Raw genomic sequence first — 23,476 nt, forward strand, 5'->3', positions numbered from 1 at the left:
CTCTCATGTATACCGCTGCTGCATAGGCCGTACGTGATGCATCAGCAAATGCGTGTAGTTCAATATGGCAGTCGTTTGTAGTATTTAACCATCTTGGTATCACGCATGGTTTTACTGTAACCAGTTCACTTCTGAATTGTAACCACTTGTTTCTCAGATCTTCAGTCAATTGCTCATCCCACTCCAATCCTGATTTCCATAGCTCTTGGATAAATACCTTTGCTACTGCCACTATTGGGGCTATCCACCCCATAGGATCATACAACCTTGAAATATCTGACAACACTCTCCTCTTGGTGATAGGTTGCTGATTCTCTTCTGGTAGCCGTACTGAGTACTCAAACTGATCGTTCATTCTGTTCCAGCTGATTCCCAAAACCTTAACAAGGTTACTCATTTCTACAGGTATCGATTGATCTGCTGTCCTTTTTTCTTCTTCGATGACCTTTAAAACTCGGTCATTGTTGCTAGTCCATTTTTGCAACTCAAATCCACCAGCCTTCATGAGTTCATCCATTTGGTGATAAATGTCTTTAGCTTCGTCTTCTGTCTGGCAGCCTGTCATCAGATCGTCCATATAAAAGTCTCTGAGGGTTATATCAGCTGCCAACGGCCATTTGGTCTGTTCGTCTTTTGCAAGTTGCTGGAGTGACTTAACTGCAAGGTATGGAGCAGCTGCGGTTCCAAATGTTACGGTCAATAATCTATAGTGTTTTATCGGTTCATTCGGGTTAGATCTCCATACAATCCTTTGAAAGTCTGTGTCTTTATCGTTTACTCTCACTTGTCGATACATTTTGACTATATCAGCCACCAAGCATATACGATGACGTCTCCATCTCAGAAGTATATGGCGTAGGTCTTGTTGAAGTTTAGGGCCTATTAATAATTCATCATTTAATGACACTTTATTGTATCCCTGGCAACTTGCGTCAAATACCACTCGGACCTTCGTCGTTTTCTTATCGTTTCTAACGACAGCATGGTGCGGTAAGTACACTGCTCTTGGATTATTTATCTCTTCCTGCTTTACTATCTGTGCCATATGATTAAGCTCTACATATTCGTTTATGACTCTTTTGTATTCATCATATAACACAGGAGTACTTACTAGCTTCCTCTCCAGATGACAGAACCTTCTTTGAGCTATTTCTCTCGAACCACCATATTGGCATTCTGGATCTTCGACTTTAAAAGGTAATCGCACTACGTACCGGCCATTTTGATCTCTTTCAGTTGTAGATTTAAATCTTTCTTCACAAAGTTCTTCTTCTCTCGTTAGTTGCTTTTTGACAGAGTCGGGCTCATTCTCCATCTCCCAAAATTGTTTTAGAAACGTATCTTCCTTTACACCAATATGCATGTTCACTAATTTAGTCCCTTCTTTAGTGTCCCGAACTCTTCCAGACAATATCCAACCGAACATCGTGTTCTGGGCAATTGGCCCTTCAGATTTCTTGATTATACCGGACAGCACTATGTCTCCGTAAACTTCCGCTCCTAGAAGGATATTAATTCGGCCAGGTGCGTTATAATGCGGGTCTGCTAGCGGTATTTTCTCCCCCTTTAGCCAAGCGATCTCCGTGAGTTGGGTGGTTGGGAGTAAAGATGTTAATGACTTCAACACAAATGCATTCACCTGTATGTTTTTTTCCGGATTGTGGCGTGACTCAAGGTTTATAGACACCATCGATTTGATTCTCGTTTCGCCCTCACCTAAACCTGATACTATGCCACTGGCAGGAACTCTCTTTAATCCAAGTAATTGGACTGTTGCCTCTGTCACAAATGAGGCCATCGAACCTTGATCTAGTAAAGCCCGAATGATATGCTTACTTCCGTTGTTGGACTTCACGTTTACTGAGGCTGTAGCTAGTAACACTTGGTGTTCTGGAAGTTTTTCCCTAGCAAAGTTTGCAACTATTTTGGTCTCCGAATCTGACGCAGCTAAATTATCTGTTGCACCTTTAACCTCATTCTCAATATTCGGTTCTTGATGGTCTGATGTAAGTCCCTGACGCTCAAAATGGAGCAACGTGTGGTGCCTTCGCCCACATCGGCGGCAACACGTTGCTTGATGACAACCTCTCACAGAATGGGCAGGAGAGAGACAGTTAAAACAAAGTCTTTGTTCTTGAACATAGCTTGACCTCTCCTGCGGATTTAAATGGTTAAATTGTTTACATTGATATAAATTGTGTGATCCTGAGCACATCGTGCACTTGTTTTGTTGTACAGCCGAATGAAATGATTTAGGTTTAGTAGGTTGATAAAAGTGTTGGGTTTTCTCCATATGCTGGCTTCTATTGATGTTGGGTGCTGACTGGTTCATCATCTCAAGCGCTCTAAATCGAGTCTCTAAAAACTCTGTCAATTGTGGCCAAGTAGGCAGGTCATCATTAGATTTTTCTGCTTGTACCCCCACTCTATGTTCCCACATTTTGCGTGTCTCACTGTCAAGTTTAGACGTCACCAGGTGAATTATTATGACATCCCATGATGTTGTATCGATCCCCATGTTAGTCAGTGACTTCAAACAAGACGATGTTGTATCCAGCAAATGTTTAATGTCACTAGCAGATTCATACTTGATGGTCTCTTGATTGAACAGTGTTTTCAGAAGCTCATTCGCGTTGAACCGCTTGTTATTATAGCGGCGCTTCAGTTGGTTCCATGCCTCAGAGTAATTTGCTTCGGTGATAGGTAAGTTTCTCAATAAAATCTCAGGTTCTCCGGACAAACTACTATTTAGATAGTGTAACTTCTGAACTTCAGCCAGTGTACTGTTTTCATGGATTAGCGAGACAAACATATCATGGAAAGTCTGCCATTCTTCGTATTTTCCACAGAATGTGGGTAGCTTGATTTGTGGCAACTTAACCTCAACCGATGACTCGGAAGCTTGGGCCTTAGGCATGCTTGTGGTTTTAATATGGCTCTTAAGATCTTCCTTTAATTTCGCCTTATACATTATATACTTTTCCTCGAATGTAGAATGATAGTCACCTCGGAAGTACTCCATTGTTTCTCTCATCGAGTTGCTCGTGGAGGAGGCGACGATGGCATGATCTTCTTCAAATTTCTCGTACAGCCTCTCCAGCGCTTCGAGTCTACTTTCGATGTATGATGAATTGACTCTCTCCTTTGGCGATTTTTTGTAGTTGCTTTCGGCCTTCGCTATCGACTCTAACCTATCGTCTTGCCTTCTCAATAACTCCTCCATTTTATTGAACTTTGAGCTGATTATCGAAATTTTAATTGAAAAAACCAGAGACTTTGTTATTTCTTGAAATTTGTCAATGTCACTATTGTCGTTGTCACAATCTTCTTTTTCGCTGTCACTGTCACTTCATAGCACGCTGTACACTCAAATATTCCCGGGTTTCGGCACCATAATGTAAACTCTATTTTCTAGCACTTATTGACCATAATCACAATTCACAATGAAACCTCGTAATATTAAGAATAACCGTTTATTTTAGTTGTTTTCAGGGAGCCTCCTACAAATTCATACAAAATATAAAGACATCAGCTAAAACGAAACCATACCGCGATGTACACGACTAGCTACAACGCCATCTATGAGCAGACTTCGCAACTATAAACTTATAAACTGAACAATTTGTTCATTGTACTTAAATACCCCAACGGGGATTACAGTCGTGAGCATATGTATGTACTCGTATTTATGTACACTTACACTAGTGCAACCTTACTTACCTAACTTAGTTGACCTGGGTGCAAATACTTTTTAAGTTTAAAAAAGTACTTAAAAAAATACCCGTGCACAGGTTAGCTTTCCAGCTGAATAAGTGCGAAACATTGTTTAAAAGTAAAATACTTGTGTAACAAGATTTCAAGTACAAAGAGAGAACAAAGTTGTAACTTTATGCTGATTTATTCGCTAAACTACAGGTAGGTACTTTGAAGTGGTAATACTAAATTTATTGAGAGAGTAAAAAAAAGAGTTTTTTCCTCCGATCGCAAAAAAATAAACCTCTGAATCCTCTTGAAAAATACAATCCTTTTTTTATTGTTTTGGATTTTCAATGCCTCGGATCTCATCAATAATCATATTCGAGATAGTATTCAAATCAAATCAAATCAAATCAAACTCTTTATTCGTGTACACAGGTAAGTGGAGATCTTATACAATTGGTAGTAGGTACATTCCATGTACTGCTTATTAAGCATACGAACATTTAGTGATATAGCACACTAGTTAATACACATGCAAACTAATAGTAACAGGCAAATGTACAAAAGAAGGTATCCAATTAACAATATTATCAATCAATAATTAAATTTAAATTAAATAGGTATTAAATGATAGCTAAGGTGAGTAAATAAATAGATTGTAAGTAATTAGAAAAAGTCAATGTCATAAAGTAAATAATTTGTAACCGAGTAGTCCATTGTCAATCTCATTCGTTACCTATATTGTAGTATCTCCAAAAAATTCTGTTATCGTATAATAGCATTTATCAGTCAATAATTTAAATAATTTTCTTTTAAATAATTTTAGGTCTAAATCTCTAATACTGTTCGGTATTTTGTTATAGATAAGTGGTGACATGCAGAAAACACTTTTATTCATTAAAGCAGTCTTTGAGCTTTGGATACATATCCTATTCCTATGGATCGAACGGATTCTACTGGAGTGATGTACATCTGCTGCTTTGATGAAGAGATTAGGATTTGTTTTTACAAATACCGCGACTTCGTAGATATAAAGACTTGTTAGAGTTAATATTTCATTTTTTTTAAAGTACGGCTTACAGCTGTCTGTCGTTTTAAGACCACACATTGATCTGATAATTCTTTTTTGCGCTTTAAATATTGTATCTTTTTTAGTGCAGTTGCCCCAAAAAATTATCCCATAACGAAGTGTGGATGCCACATATGCATGATAGGCTATTATAAGTGTATCCATATTAACAATACCTCTCAGTCTGAAAAGCATATAATAATATGAGTGTTTACTGAGCTTTGAACAAAGATCATTCGCATGATCGTTCCACGTTAGTTGGTTGTCTATATTAAGACCTAGAAATTTAGTTACTCGTGTTTCATTTACGGGCTGGTTGTTGTAAGTTATTGTAACATCAGGAATGGTTTTTCTCTGATGAAACATCATCAATTTAGTCTTACCGAGATTAGCTACCAAGCTATTGTCATCTAACCAGTTTATAATTTCTGACAGGTTCTTATTTATTGTCTCCTCATAGCTGAGTTCATCTGTGCATTTTATTATGACAGTGCTATCATCTGCGAAAAGGATCATGGGATTGGAAACATGTTTAGGAAGGTCATTAATATAAGTCAGGAATAACAGTGGGCCCAGTACACTGCCCTGAGGAACTCCATGTAGTATTTCTCTATTATCCGAAAGGTATTTTATTTCCATTTTAGTTTTAGGTCACATTTTGGTTATTTGTGTACATTGTTTCCTATTGCTTAAGTATGACTTTATGAGTTCAATAACGTTGCCCCTGATACCGTATGATTTCAGTTTACTAATTAATATATTATGATTTACGTAGTCAAAGGCTTTAGTCAAGTCCATGTATATGGCACATACGGGAGTTTTTTCATCTATACATGTCATTACTTTACTTAAGAATTCAAAAATTGCTAAATTTATAGTCATATTTTTTCGAAACCCCTTTTGCTCGTCTATAATAATATTGTGCTTGTCAAAAAATGATGTCAAAGAATTATAAATATATTTTTCAAATACCTTGGAAATTACTGATATTAGTGCTATAGGTCTATAAAACTGCATTTCTTCTCTGTTGTCTTTTTTAAATATAGGAAGTACAGTCACTGGTTTAAGTTTATCCGGATATATTCCGTAACTAACGCATACGTTAATTACGTATGCTAAGTGGGGAGCTACTGTTTCTGCTACGTATTTAAGTACATTAGTAGAGATCTCATCATAGCCAACGCTATTCGTGTTTTTTAAATCTTTGATAATCTTTATTATAGCATCAGAGCTTACTGGGTTCATAAATATAGATTGAGTAATGAATGCCTTTTGTATGTTAGGTGTTGCTGGCTTTGTTTGAGAGCATTTAACTTGGTCAATAAAATAATTATTAAAAGCATTGGCTATATCCTTTGGGTCAGTAAGTAAATTGTGATCTAATTTTATCTGTTTTATTTCCTCTTTGGGAAAGTTTGAAGTACTATTTATGACTTTCCATGTTGCTTTTGACTTGTTTTGTGCAATTTGGATGTAGTGATTATTTTGGGCTTTTTGTGTGAGCTTAATAACCCTTCTATATCTTTGTGAATAAGATTTTAATTTTATTTTATTACTTTCAGTTGGTTGTGTTCTGTAGTTCCAAAGAAGTTCTCTTTGTCGCCTGCTACATTTGCGTATGCCCTTTGAAATCCATCTCTGCTTCTTTTTTGTATATATTTTGATGATTTTAAATGGGAAGCAAAGATTAAAAATCAACAAAAATGTCTCTAAGAATGAACTGTATACTGCCTCTGGTTCATTTAGAGAATACATCTCTGAAAATGACATATTTTTTATGTGTTTGTTAAAGAGTTTAAGATTTTCTTCACTGAAATCCCTTTTTTTGACGAACCAGTATTTCATTTTCGTATATTTTTTAACAGGAATAGATAGCAGTTGTGCTGTGTGGTCCGATAACCCATAGTCTAGTACTTGGGCTTTACAGCCCCTACGAATGTTATGTGCATAGTTATCGATACACGTTCCGCTTGATAGCCGGGTAGGTTCGTTGATCTCTAGTTTTAGATCATACTCCAAGAGGGTATTTTGAAAAAGTCTAGACTCATTATTATTTTGCAATCTATCAATATTAAAATCACCACAAAGGATGATTTTTTTTATTTGATTTCTTACATAACTTATTCAATACACAGTCTAATTTTTCATAAAAGATCCCTAAATATTTCTTTTTTTCTTTCGATTTAGGTATTCTATAGGCACATACAATTATTACACTATGTTCTACGAGCTCTATTGCGCAAAGCTCTATAACACCTGAAACAGATAATTTTGCTACGTCTTTAATTTCTTTATATTGGTGATAGTTTTTAACGAAAATGCAGGTGCCTCCTCTTCTTTCATCGCTACGTGAGAAGTTCGCTGCAAGTTGAAAATTTGGAATATTTATCATCTTTTCTTGGCCTAATTGCACAAAAGATTCAGTAGCACATATAACGTCTACATCAATTCCCGCAGTGTTAAGATTTTCAAGATGAACAATTAATAGATCGGACTTATTTATAAGTCCAGCTATATTTTGATGAAATATAGATATGCTATCATGTACAAAAGTATTAGATTTATTTGAATTATTGACGAAAAAAGTCGGGGTCATTTATGTGGTCTGTTGTAGAATTGTCAAAATTATTATTTATGTTCATAATGTCATTTAATGCGTATTTAATGTCATCAAATACTACGTTCATGCCTACGTCATTTACATGTCCTTGTTGTAAAAACATATTGTAGTTATATTTTATATTTTTATTAGTGTCCATCAAAAAAACATGCTTATGTGTGGATACATCTAAGTACAGTAGATTATTGAAGGTCTCTACTCTCCAATTGTACATAGTTTTATACCCATTATATTTATATGTCGGGAGGCATATTAGGATATTAGTGTTCTCAATTTGCTTTGTAGCATTTCTTATTAAGAGGACTAGTTCAAAATAATCGTTTGTTTTTTTTAAATCGTCTTCTCCAATCATTACTACGCAAAAATCATTTCTAGTCAGGTGTTTAGTGTTTTCCGCGATATCTTTAAACAGTTCCCTGATTCCTGCATTAGTATTCAGGTTGTGACAAATCTTGAACGTCGGTCCTAATTTTTCTTCACTTATTTCCAATATATGATTGGTCTTATTGGCTGATTTAATCAAAACATTCTGTTTATTTTTCGATTGATACTTCTGCTGTCGGGTTGAGGGTTTTGAGCCTTTAGGTATTTGTGATGGTAAGCTTTGTTCCGGTTCTTGTGACTTTGTTTGTGTCTGCGCATCAAGTTTTGAGGTTAGTGTTTCCTTATTTTGATTGGGTGAGTTGTGATTTACCGCTGGTGACGGTGACTGACTATTGTCACTACATTTTTTTCCTGTAAAACAGGAATTTGACTTGTTCAGTGAGCCATCTGAGATGTTATTTGCCTTATTGCCTTTTCTTTTCTTCGGGGTTGTGATATCATTTTTAAGACTGTTAGTCACCTTTTTCATAATTTCATTATCTTTTTTTAATTTTTCTATATTATTTTTTAGGTCTGTGTTTTCTAAATTTAATGAGCTTATTTCCTCGTGTGCAGTTCTCAGCTCTATAGTAAGTGTCTCGATTTGGTCCTTCAGAGTTTTAATTTTATCATCTTCATCATCAGATATTAATGGCATGCTGTTCGTAGTGCCATTAAGCGATAATTTCGAGTCGTCAGCGTTTTCAACAGTGTCATCGCTTACTGTCCGTGTACGCCGTCGTCGTCGTAGAGTGATGGTGTCCAAAAAATTCATTTTGTGGCTTGATATAGCACTCTAAGGCGATAAAAAATATAAAAAATAAAGTGTATCCAGTGGGGCTCGAACCTGCGGACCTTCGATTACTAGGCAGCAGATAGACGATTACGCCAATTAAGATGTTAGAATCTTAGTCGAAAAAAGGAATAGTATCTATCTTGGTTTGAGAATTGTAAAATAAGACGTTCGTGGACTTTGGACTTGTTTACTTCGTTTTGCACTGTTTATTTTTTTCACTATAAATCGTCACAATTAACCAATTTAGCACTTCATGATCACTTATTTTACAAGTTTATAGTTACGTTTCACTCGGTTTCCTACAGGTAGCACTGTAGTTGACGTATACTTTTAATGTTTGTATCTTGTATTTCACAGCTTTAAGATTCAGTTTACACTAAAATATTTTCGTTATTTATGATTATTCTTGAAGCAAATCACTTATTTTATATAGTCACTTAGTTTATGTTACGATTTCACCACTGTTTATATTTTTTTAATGTAAATAATACGGAGCTTAAGTTAACGTGAGCTCAGTAGCGCCCTCTCTAGTATTAAGAGCTAAATGCGAAAGTAATCGGAGATGACTCACAAGCGAGTCGATAAACTCGCTTTTCGCAGTACAGCAGTTGAATTGCGCATGTAATGGGCTGCGAGAAGGTTACGAGCCGTATCGTCGTTTTCGAATAAGTACATACCATGTACTTAGGGTACACTTCTAGATTTTTTTTTATATATATTTATTCAACAAAAACTTACGACTATTTTTAACAATTTGTTTCGCCAAACTGGTAACAGTTTGTTGGCGGTACGCTCTTATTATTAAATTATATAAACCTATAATATTTGGATGCAAGTGTACTACTAACTAGCTACTACAACATAAGCAAGAAACTACATTACTTACATTATTATGTCTGCAGATGTCGTACCGGTAATGCTATAGCACCACGCAATACGCATCCTCAATCATACTGCTTATAAAAAACAAACTAACTTAGACTTAAAAACAAACAAACTTGATGTGATGGTTTCCTCACGACGATGTTTTCATATATCTATCGTAAGAGTACGTTAATTGTACTTCAATCCCTTATTTATAAAAAAAGATTAACTGTTTCACTGGATTTGAACCCGAGGCCACTATTTGATCACGAATGTGATCCGAGATCTTACACCACCACGGCGCGGCTCCCTAAATCTTACACTATAGAGTTCGTGAAAATAAAATACTGACATTGTACGTACCATTAATGAAGTATCCTTATCTATGTTTTTCAGGAGGCCCCACGATTAACGCACTAATAATACTGAAAAGTTGCTTGATAAAACGCGAAAAGCCGGCCCTTTTATATTATTTACTTCACTGTATAGCATGAATGGACAACAACTGAGTACAAAAGAATATGAGGGCGTCATTAACTTTTCTTTAGTACAATGTAATGTCATATACAGCCTTTCACACCTTGGGTGTGGGAAAGGGGGTAGTGCGTAAACAAATAGGTCATTCTCTACACACGCAACGGTGGTACTTATAGAATGAATGAAAGCTTTGTTATGTATATTAAATAAAGATGACGATTCTGAAGGCTCAAAATATAATTTTAGCGATTTCAAACAAAATTATATTTAGAAAAAGACACATTCTATCCCCTTATTCATAGAAAAGTTATAGTCGATTCTGTAACTGAGAGAGACAAAACAGTTCAATAGCTAAAACGTCCTATCTGGGGGCACGGCAGTGCGCCCACCAAGTCGAGCAAAAAAGCGGCACGGCCGTACCATCCTTTTCTCGAAGCAATTCAGGCCATTTTCGACCCCCTGTAACTTCGTTGTGGATAAAACTAGAAGACTGAATTTTCAATAACCATGCAGGCATTGTAAAGACACGGTATATTTCAAATTTCATTCAATTTGAACCAGTAGTTTAAGAATTATAACGGGCCAAAGTTTCTTAATTTTGTCACTGACTGACTCACTCACCGATCATAAAAATTCTAAGGCACTTCTAGCAGACCTAGAAGCGTCAAATTGGGAATATAAGTAGTGTTTGGTGTATGAACCAAGGAAAAACTAAAATATTTGGGGGCACGGTAGTGCCCCCACCAACTCGAATATTTTTTTTTCAATTTTGGTCCAGTTTTCTAGATAGGTACATAACTGCTTAAATAATTTCATAATCGGCAGTGCCCCTACCAAGTAAATATAGGCGCACGGTAGTGCCCCTGCCAAATCGAGCAAAAGATTCGGGTCATGCAAATTAAATCCGCAAAGGATGGATTACCTACCTACGAACAAATTACATCAGGCTACCAGTGCTACCACTTATAGTAAATTTTTCTTAATGTACAATGAACTTTGTGTATTGGAAACAAAGGCTGAAATTTAATTAGGGAAATTTGATGCAGTACGTAGTATCAAAGTTACGTTTATTCATTAAGTACATTACGTAGCCAAAAATAAAGATTCTTGATTCTTACCTTGAGTTTGCGATTTATGTAGGTAGACAACCTACCAAACTAAGTTAACGCACCTACGTAAGTACCTAGAAGGTATGTACATAGAAAAGAAAAAAAAGTAGAACTGTCTACAAAATACAAAAAGAAATGAGATCCCATCAAAAACAATACTTGTCAAAAAAAACCAAGTCTCGTAACTCAGTTGTTCTACGGTAAAAAGTTGTGAGATCCATGTAATACCAAGTCTTATCCACGCACGCATCTCAATCTTAAAAATATTTAATGTTTTATATAAATATATTGACTTGGTCATCGCACTAAATAATTTAATTAACACGTGTTTCCATGCGATGGCCGAGTCAATATATTTAATAGCCCACATTTGGCTTTAGCCATCAAAGCACAGTGTCTTGTATATTGTACTAGCTGTTCCCGCAAGCTTCGCTTCGTCTTAAAAAGATTTCCTGTGGGAATACCGCGGTAAAAAGTAGCCTGTTCTTTCTCAGGATCTAGACTATCTGTATACCAAATTTCATTTAAATCCGTTCAGTAGTTTTGGCGTGAAAGAGTAACAGACAGACAGATAGACAGACACAGTTACTTTCGCATTTATAATATTAGTTAGGATACCTCACTCCAGTCAAGATGTGTCAGTTCACAATTTCCCGACTAACGGACATATACTATTGCGAATTTTTTGCACAAATTCACAAATTTCGTGCAACAATTATTATTATTGTTGAGCGTGACCAAATGAATTCTATACCCTTTTTGCCACACCCTGTATGTTACAGACAAGCCCCGTTTCACGGAATGCATTGTGTCTAGGTAAAACTAGTTTTGCCTATCTTATTGTATAATTGTTGACCCCACTGTAGAATTTTTATTCAATCCGGACAAAAGCAGAGTAGCAAACGACGGATTTCGGTCTCTTTTGTTACCAAAATAATATTTTTATTCTATTATATCCTAAGTCTTTCCCTTATCCGCTACCAAAAAGCGTTTTCCGTTTATATAACGTGTGTAAATGGTGAAAGTTCATTTAAGTTTATGTTATTATTTTTATTGACTGCAGATACTTAGATATCAAATAAAATATATAAGTTCCACTCACAAATGATATAAATATTTAGGTTTTAACCATCATTATCAGCCCGTGTTAGCTCTACATTATACGCAGGTGTTTGTTTCTGTAAATGAGGGACCTAAATAAAGATTCAGACATATACAGGATGTTACAAAATATAGTAAACCGAAAGTCAAAAGTCGTACATGTATAAGTACGAGTTTTGAAAATACACGACCTAGATTATTGATTCTACATAGAAAGTTTGTTGGTTACGTGACTTTCTTTTGACTATGGATCATATCCGAATTATATTTTCTAGATTTTCCAAAATTCTTACAACAAAAGTTGTTTAGAATGCCATCCTGACCTGAGTTTACCCCATTTCGGTTTACTGTACCACTTTTGCAACATCCTGTATCTTTATTTAGTCCCTCATTTTTGCAACACCCTGTATTTGTCGACGTTTCACCACGGTGCGACGCAGAGGGTGACAGAATGAGGCCTTTTCACCAAAAACAATTTGACGTAATCACAGAAAATGGTAATATAGAAGTAATTAAGGTATTTTTATCGGGGCGCAAGCACACATGCTACGCGCCCCCGCTGAGTCTGCGGTTCTTTTCGTTATTTCTTTTAGAAGGGGATTAAAGGGATTTTGGTGTACGGACTAGACATATAATACATACGAGCAATGAAAAAGAGAGAAAAGTGCTGATCTACTTCTAAGTAGAAAAGGCTGATCAAAATACATACAATACAATACATTACATTTTTAGTTGGTAATTATTCGGCGTGACGGCGTGATTAAGCTAGTCTTTTCGGTTTAGGTGTATTTTGGTGCTATTGTCACAGGAACTGTTTAATTGCTCGTTAGTGTATATGAAACGGTCAAGAGTCAGATCAGACAGTCAGTTTTAAAATTATTAATGTCTTCTTCATCGTTACACTCATTACAACTCTTTCTCGTTCGGAGGTTAATGAAATTAAAGCGAAACACCCAGGTAACATTAAGCCTTTCAGTTAAACACGTACAAAACTGACTTTGTGGGCGGAATACTAACACGTGTCTTAATGAATTGTGTCGACTTCGCAATTCGCAATCTTTCCTCTATCTAGTTAATTTACCAAGATAATAATGATCGCTGTTATTATAGCCATTATACAGGATGTTGCAAAAAATATTATGGTATCCTGAATGGGACTCGGAAGGTTATTTGACCAAAACAAACATCAGTCGTATTAACTCAATTTATTTTCTTTGGTTACAGAAAATGCAGACCGCTAGAATGGTAATCACTATCCATACAAACCAATAGTGAAGTAAATGATATCAAACGAAGAACTCATCGAGAACATTCTACAATGGAACACTACTGCACGCTTACAGACCGAACTAAGCATCCAGAACACAAGAGACGAAAATTACAATCACACCAACGAAGTATACGAAATTATCAGTGCGGAGGACGCGGCCATAGAAAACATAACTATGGGATGCAGAAATAACAGTGAGCTATGTGTGTCAACGGATTACGATAGCGTAGAAATAAGTGTAGTGATTATATTGTTTGTTCTGATCGTGGTGACTGTGATAGGGAATACGCTGATCATTTCGGCGGTAGTGACGACTAAACGACTAAGGACGGTGACTAACTGTTTTGTGACTAGTCTGGCGGCTGCTGACCTGTTGGTGGGCATATTCGTGATGCCTCCTGCCATCGCTGTACATATAACTGGTGAGTGATTTGTTATTATTTTCATCTAGAAATATACAGGGTGAGTCTTTTATAGGTGCACATCCGGAAGTATGCCACAGAGCTTTACATTCTGAACAACTTTTGTTATGATGACCTTGGGATATTCGCGAAAAAATAAATCTACTCCCCATACACAGTGTCACGTAAACAACCAATTTTTTATGGGGAAGCATCTTTTTTTTTTCGTTATATCCCAAGGTCATTATAACAAAAGTTGTTCAGAATGAAGAGCTCTGTAACATACTTCCGGATATGCACCTATGAAAGACTCACCCTGCATAAGGCAACCAGTTGCCTTTCAACCACCGACACATAAGCAAACAACAATCGGCAAACATCACCTTGTCTACTAGCTTTACATTGTCGTTAATTTCGTGTAAAGTATATAATATATGCCTATCACTAATATGTATTGCATAATCTATTATTATTTGTGTTTTTTTTACTTAGGTTGGTTATCACCCTGGTACCTATCATATTATGCGTGCAATCTATCATACCGCGCGTCTTTTCACAATCCATCGTTCTTAACGCACTCTATACATTGTCATGTATAACCTTGAATTGAGTTGAGAGGGTAGGGTTTATTATTTATGATGATGGTATTATCGACGCCGCCGGTTCCTCATTACATAGGTACTGTCTCTTAAGGAGATGTATATGTAGATAAATATATACCTACTATCAATACAGAATATGAAATCCTGTTATGTGACAATAATGCTCTGATAAAAATTAGTAAGTATAAAATGTTTCTCATAACTTTTACCCGATTTTTAGCAAGTTTTAATTTCATATTCTATAATCAGATAATGCAATTAACGTGTGTAACTAAACTTACCTTGCCGTGATTCTTTGAAGTCCTCGAACATAAAGAGTTAGGGAGAGGTCCCATTGCTGCGGTGACCCGGAAAAATAAATGAAAATCAACGCAGCCTCAGCCTTATCTGTGCCCAACATGACTGTGACATTTTACTGGGCAAATAAAAATACTGGTTTGTTAAAATCCTGCACTAAAATCTTTTTGTTACTTTTTTGGACGGAATATGATTTTTAAAACGGCGCTAGAAATTTTGATGGTTAGGTTGCAGTCGCAGCTTCTAACATTGGTTTCTAGTCACAAAATTTCAGGTTTGAATCCTGGCAGGGACCGAAACATGTTTCAAAGATCATTCAATCAATATGGATTTATCTAGTACATAATGACCATGCCAGAATACTGTAATATTAATAAGTATAAAAAACACACACACATAAACAATATTATTTATTACCTAATTAAAAACACCTAAATCAAAAGAGTTATACTGAAAGTGTATCTAATTTAAAAGCGCTCGTTCTATGTCACAAAACTTTGTTTTTTTTTACTAAAAAGTCGCATTCAATGAAACTTAGTCTATAGATAGGATATAATAGGATTCTTGTATATCACTAACATACATTTTTGCTTCGGAAAGTTTCTCTCTTATCAAATTGCTTCTCCCTGTCAATTAGTAGATTCCCTGCTCTTGCTACAGAGTTGGATCGCTTAACTAGTTATCGTAATACAATTATCGAGAGACTGATTCAGTTAAACCCTTGTCGAAGAAAAGTAAAAAAATATCCATGTTATAGGATGAATTCCTCTCATTACTGGAAAAGTAGGGTAACGTAACGTACCTTGGGACGCTTGTACCTCGGGACATTGATTTTATTTTAAAAACCGGCTAAATAAACACATTAATATCCTACCCTAGGCATAGTATTTTACTCGCTTGGCAAAACTAGTGAGTCTCGTGATCATACCGGCATCGAGTGTAGAGTACAAAGTTTTATCTTCTGCAATATAATATCTGGGAATAAGTATAATATTTATTTCATAAAACCGCTTTGTTGACTAGTGAAATCGCGGGTAGAAAACTTACTAAAGCGATGAAGGTCCCGGGTTTGATTACTGTCCCTGGTAGATATTTGGTCTCGGATTTTGAGGTTCTCCCACTACTCTGATAGATAGGAGATTTAGCCTGTTGCACAATGTCTAAAAAATGCCTACCTGTGGGATAAAAGACATGCTGTGCTATGTTTTAGATAATGACAGTATGCCTTTTACGATAAAACCGCCATGTGTACATTTTGTTAAATTAAGTTTATTCGGTAATGTGTTTTTCTTTTTGGTAAAGATTATATTATATTTTATTATTATAATCCAGATAATGTAAATCAGGGCCTTACAATTGACCCACGAATTTCATGATAGTCATGATTCATGATTTCTCAGACAGATGACCTAATTTCATCATCCTTCAGAGAAACCCCGAGCATAGCTCTCTACATAGTAAATATAATCCTGTCTTCATCCTGAAGCCTACCATAAAGCTTAAAACCGCTCGAAGCTTGCACGCGTGTTCACTACACCCACGCATGCATGCACGACTAGTTGCGCACGGGATATTGTTCTGTAATCACAGTAAATGCCAACAATGTTCATGTTGTTTCTCTTGACTATTCATGTTGTTTCTTTAACTACACTCACGGGCAATGAAAAGGTTCAACTGAGAAAAGCACCAAATTACTTCTAAACGGAAAATGTTAGTTTAATGCTGTCTTCTGCAACATTGAAGTACATATAACAGAGCATCAGGATATTACCAACTAAAATCGGTAATATTTTCTTACAATTTTAAATAAAATCTTTGATAAAATTATGGTTGTTTGTTGTAGGCATTTTGTGAGTGGAACTTTCTCATTGCCCGGCAGTGTAGCTGTTCCTGCGAGCTTCGGTTTGCCTTACAGATTAATATATAAAGATTTCCCGTGGGAATTCCGCGATAAAAAGTAGCATATGTGTTAATCCAGGGTCTCAGGCTGTTAGCTAACTGCATGCAAAAATTTCATTAAAATCGGTGTAGCCATTTTGACGTGAAGAAGTAACAAACATAATATACACATACAAATACATACACAAACTTTCGCCTTTATAATCTTACTAGGATACCCATGTAGATGATTGGCTAATGAGGTGATGAAATAGGTAGACACAATAATTATGTCTACAAGTATTCCAGTTCTGAATTCTACAGCAATTCGTTAACTATAAATGCTATACTTAGGTACGTCTTTCGAACTCATTTCCTTTACAAATCCGTAGTGCTGAATCCGCAAATGCTTTTAAAGGACCGGTTAAAGATCACTATCTTTCTTCCATTGCATAAAACGTAGATGATGTGTTTGGTGTCTCTTTATACGGTATACAGGTGAGTCTTTCATAGGTGCAAATCGGGAAGTATGTTACAGAGCTTTTCATTCTGAACAACTTTTGTTATAATGACTTGGGATATAACGATAAAAAAAGGATGCTTCCCCATACAAAAATTGGTTTTTTACGTGACACTGTGTATGGGGAGTAGATAATTTTTTTCGGGAATATCCCAAGGTCATTATAACAATAGTTGTTCAGAATGAAAAGCTCTGTGACATACTTCCCGATTTACACCTATGAAAGACTCACCCTGTATATGTTCTAGTGCTAAATACGAATGTAAAGCGTTTTTATCCTACTTATATTAAAAACGCGTGGTTAAATGGACGGACATTTTTTACTATTTCACGGGAAAACGGCTGGAATATTTTTTATGTTTTTTTATTGGCATGAAGTAAGATGAGACCCTGGATCACATAGGCTCCTTTTTAACCTTTTAATGCGAAGCGAAGCTTTAGGGGAAAGCTACTATACAATACAATACTAAGACCCAATTTCTCACTTCAGTAAATTCACCTAAGCATTAACAAAATCTAGATAACGAAAATTCCGCCAATCACAGCATTAAACTTCATAATTAAGTCCTGCTTAACTTCACTTTCACAGGTACGAATCTAACGGTAGACCATTTAATTTGAATATTGACTGTTTGAGACCACAACGACGATATTGTTAATTGTTTATACGTGTTTACGAAACCGTTATTAATTCAATGTAACGAAATGTGGTGACCCTTTAGAAGCTACTTGATTGCGATTGAACCAATCAGGCTTAGTTCTAGCGTTTTGAGATAACGAGCGATGATGTGTTGTAGGGGAAAATCATGTTTGTCAAGGCAGGTAGGTACTGAGTTATTGTAGTAATACTACTACTGCAAACAAACATCTAATGTTCAAAAATATCAACGAAGTCATGTTAGTAACAATACTATGTCGTATAGATAGATAAAAAGCATACGTTACTACAGATGTACCGAGACACATGCCAAGATGATGTTGACGGATTAAATTCGTTTAATTACAAGCAATTTTCATCCATCTGGAGATGTAGCTTAGCATAATAAGCTTATGGAATTATTCACACCAACTTTTTGACTAATCCCTTGACTCAGTTAATTAACACATTCGCGTTAATAATAATTAATTTATTAATTTTCTGTGTGGGTCGCTCAAACACTTGACGCTTTAGCTTGTGGGAATATGATAGATATATATTTCGAATATTTACCGTAGTTCTCCACCAATCAAGCGTTGGCTGGAAGAAATAGCATGTTGGTAATATGCCCACCTATGTGTGCTTACTATAATAGATCTCACTATGTATTTTTTGTGAGTTTTTTATGCAATAAAGCATGTTTAAATAAATAAATAAGATAAAGAAACATATATTTGACACAACAGGCTCGCCCCCTATTACATTGGAACTAACATAACACTCTGGGGAAAAGTGGGTGCAGCAATGCACCTCTGCCTACCCCGCAAGGGAGTACATTAGTACAAGGCGTGAGTGTTTGTGTGTGTGTGTGTGTGTGTGTGTGTGTGTGTGTGTTATATTTAACACATTGATAACAAAAATAAAATAAAATACAACATTTTTAAAAAAGAAAATACACAACAGTTTGCTATCCAGAGGGCCACAGCGCTGGTTTTCAACTAGCCCATAAGCTGACCTCAGTCACGATAGGGTATAATCACGCTTACACTGGGTCACTATGGAGGTACCTAGCTCAGTGACAGTGTCATTTTTCTAACGTATCCGATTACACGAATAATATCATAATAATTTAATATACCTACCGTACATAATAATATATTATATGCCACTAAGCATTATGAAACCAACTCCGAAATCGTAAAAACTCTGCTGCATCATACGTCGTCGTCGCAGTTAAAATTTTATTTTCCTGTATATTAGATTTTTATTTTATCTTAAATGATTTTGCTTATTTCTGTCTAGCGGAGTCCACTAGTAAATTTTCAAAGTTTGAAAAAATATGTATCGATGGCCATAACTTATTTATTATATTATAACTTGTGTTCTTTATGTACCTATACGTATTGAATATAACACTCTTTCTCCTCCTCCCTCTTCTAGCTTTTATCAGCTATCACCTGCACACAAGCATACGAAACTACAGAAGATTATTATTATTAAATTCTTTATTGCACAATAATAAATATATGTACGCCTTAAAGTATACAGGCACAGTTTTTAAAATAGCGATCTCAAGCTCACATGCTGCTCAAGTACATCCACATAAACACCACTGCTACACATATCACACACAACACGTCCCCGGATTCATAACAGATGTAGCTGGTCCCTTCATTATTAAAAACTCCGCCTGTATACTTTTAGGCGCAGGCCACCGTACATAGGCGAACTTAATGCTAACAGCATTCTCTTCCAGATAACCTTGGAAGCTCCTCCTAGCTAACCTACCTAAGATCACTTCTTCTTCTGTAATTTACCTCTTTTTTTGTTACGTACCTTCTGCACTCCTAAGATTATCAGTATATTCTGAGGAAACGACCTAATTTTTCAAGTTGAAAGTGATATCATTTCGGGAGACATATTTGCGTCGTTCACGTAATGGCGTCAGTTGGTTGGTGGATATTTTTGTGCCAGTTTCGAGGGAAATTGGAAAAGATAAAAAGTTACGTAACTATCTGTTCTCAGCCCTTTGTAAAAAGGGGAGGGTTTTACGTTCAGGGTAAAATATAATGGGTCATCGATTATATTATGTATTATATTCCATACTATACATAAGTTCATATTTGTTTGGTGTGTGGTGTAGGTACATGAAAGAAAGACATAAATGTCGCGGTAGGTATTTAAGCTTAGTCTACGTTGACTGACAACAAAATCCCAAGCCACACAACCACGAAGAGTAAAAGAGTCTGTTGCATGCTTATTTGCCTACCTAGGAAGGGGTGCGTCAAAATGTGCACTGATTGCAGTACGCGGGACTTTATTGGTAACTATAACATTATACCTGAAAGTTTGATAAAATTTTATTAAAATACACCGTGCATCGTCGGAGGTAGCGAAATGCTACGAGCTGCGATCGGCCACGGCGTAGTTTTATTACTGCAATAAAGTTTAAGCGAGCCGTGTGTGGTTAATATAAATGCTATTCGACACGCTATGCTGTGAAGAGGAAATGCATGAAATATGACGGGCAGGGGTCTGAAAGGGTTACGCGACGCCAAACTTTTGTCACGGCTTGGCGTGCGCGTCTTGCGTCTTGCGCCCCGTGCTAGGTCTTCAGGTGTAAGTATCCTAATTAATATTATGAATGCGAAAGTAATCTATGTCTGTCTGTCTGTCTGTTACTCTTTCACGCCAAAACTAAAGAACGGATTTGAATGAAATTTGGTATACAAATATCCTGGAATTCCCACGGGAAAACTTTTTAAGGCGAAGCGAGGCTCGCGGGACTTGCTATATTTTTATAAACATGATAATCATATAGGATGTGTATGCATGTTACAAGACTATCTGAGAAAAGGTGTACAAATTAAGATACATTCGGTTTCTATAGTTAATTATGTCCTTATTAAGGCAAGGATATTGCGCCAGCTGGGAATACCAAGGAGACCTAAATTGGTACATTTGTTTCGCTAATCTTATTTCCTTTTTGGTTAATTCCTTACGGACCATGTTCCAGATATTGGTGGCCTAATTAGATATATCGATCCTATAACACTCCTTTATTAGGTTAGCGGGTGCGAAAGGTAAACTATTTATAAAGATATTTAGCATTATGGTACAGTCAGTAGAAAATACATATTGCCACCCCAGTGAAAACTACATCGCTACGAAGATTGCAGACTAGCTGATTTCAGCAGGTTTTGAAGACCGCTAGATGGCGTTGTAAGTGGTTTGGCTTTTTAGGTTGTTAAACATTTTGAATTTCTTGGCATATTTATTCCGTTCTTTGTTTCATTTGGAGCTGGAACAAATTAAAAACTGTGTCAAAACTCGATTCTGAATCCGGAGTGAGTTTTTTTTTTTTAATTCATTTATTTCAGATAACTTGATCCATATTCAGTACATGTCATAAAATTCAATAAACAAAAAACAATATATTAACAACGTGCACAAGAACAACATAAGTACCATTTATCATAAATCAAATTAATACATAAATTCAGTTTTGAAATTGGCATTCTCTAATTCCACTACTAATATGCAGAGTGCTAATTAATATCATCAAATTCCTTTCACACATATAAAATAATACACAATGTCTGGAAATATAATATTACCTACTTAAAATGAAGGTGACGTGTAACGTCTAATATACGTACACAATATGAAACCTAAAATATTACCCTGTGTTTCCTTACGTATATTTTATCTTGATTGACGCGCCTGTCCTCGCTGCACGGGCGCGTTATTGACGTCGATAAACTCGCATAATATGTGTTTCACCAATCACAGCGCCTTATGTAGAAACATATAGTAACGTTTATCTACATCGATAACGAACCCGTGCAGTGGGGACTGTGTCACATGTAAGTTCCCTTCTGTTGACAGTTTGACAGATGACACGTAAACCATTATAACACACATGAAAAAATACAAATGATAAACCATTTTATTTGCCATAAAACTTTTTCACATTTCTTATCCTGGAATTTTCAGGATTCACGAGAAAACTCTTGTAGGCGAAGGAAGCGAACTGCCTCTGTGGTCTAGTGGTAGAAGCTTCGCTTCATGACCCAGGGGTCCCGGGTTCGATTCCCGGGTGGAACCATCAATTTGTGTTTCTAAATTGTGGTTCTAAGTTTGGTTAGGACATAGAAGGCTGATCACCTGATGTCCGAAACAGTGAAACGATCCATGCTGTCGGATGGGCATGTAAAGCAGTCGGTCCTGCGCCTAGCTCTCTCCAGTCGTGTCGGTCAATCCGTCCCATTGGGTTATGAGAGTGATGGAACAGAGAGTGCTCCTGTGTACTGCGCACACACTTGGGCACTATAATCTACTCCTGCGTAGATGGCTGATCTCAATTGAGATTGGCCGCCGTAGTCGAAATTCGGCTAGGAGGACATTATTAGGCGAAGGTTAATGCTTATAATAACTTATAATTTAATTATAACTTCATGATAATTACATTATGTATTACATATTATAAGATTTGTAAAAAGTTTCTCATGCTATATTATGTTAGTTACATTTGCTTTGAATGTAGTACTTAGATAGTACATGCTAGATCCCTTCCTCATCTAAGCATTAAATTCTGTTTTGCACATACCACACTTAACTTCAGCTTAACATGGCGTACTTGTTGTGAAACCGGCAGTTAGTCTGTTGTTGACACAGAATCAACTGAACTTCGCTCGACATAATGTGAGACTGGAGCGTACGATGTAACCTCTTGACAATTTATCAAAATATACAGGATGTTGCAAAAAGGCCTGCAAGCCTGTCAGTCAGTAAGTTTGTAAATGCTTCTCCATTAGTAAAAGTCACTTGACTAACAAAGTTAAGTATAGAAAACCAAAATTTCAAAAAGTTCTTGAACAAAAATTGTTCAGAATAACCCATTTGAATCACCCCCTCTCGGAGTTTTTCCGTGTGTGTCATTATAAACTTTCACATGTGTTCTTGGTCCTAATATTGTATCATGTAAACTATAATCAGAGTCCATAGTCACATTTCCTTTTGCAGAACAAAGACTTCCAATATTTTACTATTTCGAGTACCTGCTACGACCTACCTGCAATCGGCAGTGCAAACAGTGGAAAAGAACTTATATTAAAAAAGGAGAACAGGGGGTCCCTCTATATGATAAAAAACCGGCCAAGTGCGAGTCGGGCTCGCGCACAAAGGGTTCCGTAGCAGCAAATCAAAATTACAGTTAAATCAACCTATCTCAAAAACTATAAGAGATACTTTGATCAAACCAAAAATCGTTGAAAGAGTTAATTAGCATGCATCACCTCTATTTTTTTTATAATTTTATACCCCGTAGTTATAAAAATAGAGGGGGGGGGACATACTTTTTACGACTTTGAGAGCTGATATCTCAAAAACCGTTCACTTTAAGAAAAATGTTTTTTAGAAAACTTTATATCATTTTAAAAGACCTTTCCATTGATACCCCACACGGGTATGTACTTCGAAAAAAAAAATTTCATCCCTCAGTTACATGTATGGGGGGCCCCACCCCCAATTCTTTTTTTTACTATTTAGTGTCATATTTTTGTAGCGGTTCATACAACACATATTCCCATCAAATTTCATCACTGTAGTACTTATAGTTTCCGAGTAAATCGGCTGTGACAGACGGACAGACGGACAGACGGACAGACGGACAGACGGACATGACGAAACTATAAGGGTTCCGTTTTTGCCATTTTGGCTACGGAACCCTAAAAACGAAGTTTCGAAGCGTTGAGCGCGAGCCATGACTGTA

The 23,476-nt window shown here is 36.3% G+C and overlaps 1 protein-coding gene across 1 annotated transcript in view; it reads left to right on the forward strand.

Annotated features, from left to right (window-relative positions):
* The window catches only part of LOC105387003 (probable G-protein coupled receptor No18), an 87,882-nt gene that overhangs the window by 33,604 nt on the left and 30,802 nt on the right, over positions 1 to 23,476 (forward strand). The window contains exon 2 of the mRNA XM_038111544.2: positions 13,323 to 13,790. Coding sequence (XP_037967472.1) covers positions 13,379 to 13,790 — 412 coding nt within the window. The 5' untranslated portion in view covers positions 13,323 to 13,378. The remainder of the gene's footprint in view (positions 1 to 13,322; positions 13,791 to 23,476) is intronic.

This window comes from Plutella xylostella, chromosome 26, assembly GCF_932276165.1.
Source record: "Plutella xylostella chromosome 26, ilPluXylo3.1, whole genome shotgun sequence".
Taxonomy (NCBI): domain Eukaryota; kingdom Metazoa; phylum Arthropoda; class Insecta; order Lepidoptera; family Plutellidae; genus Plutella; species Plutella xylostella.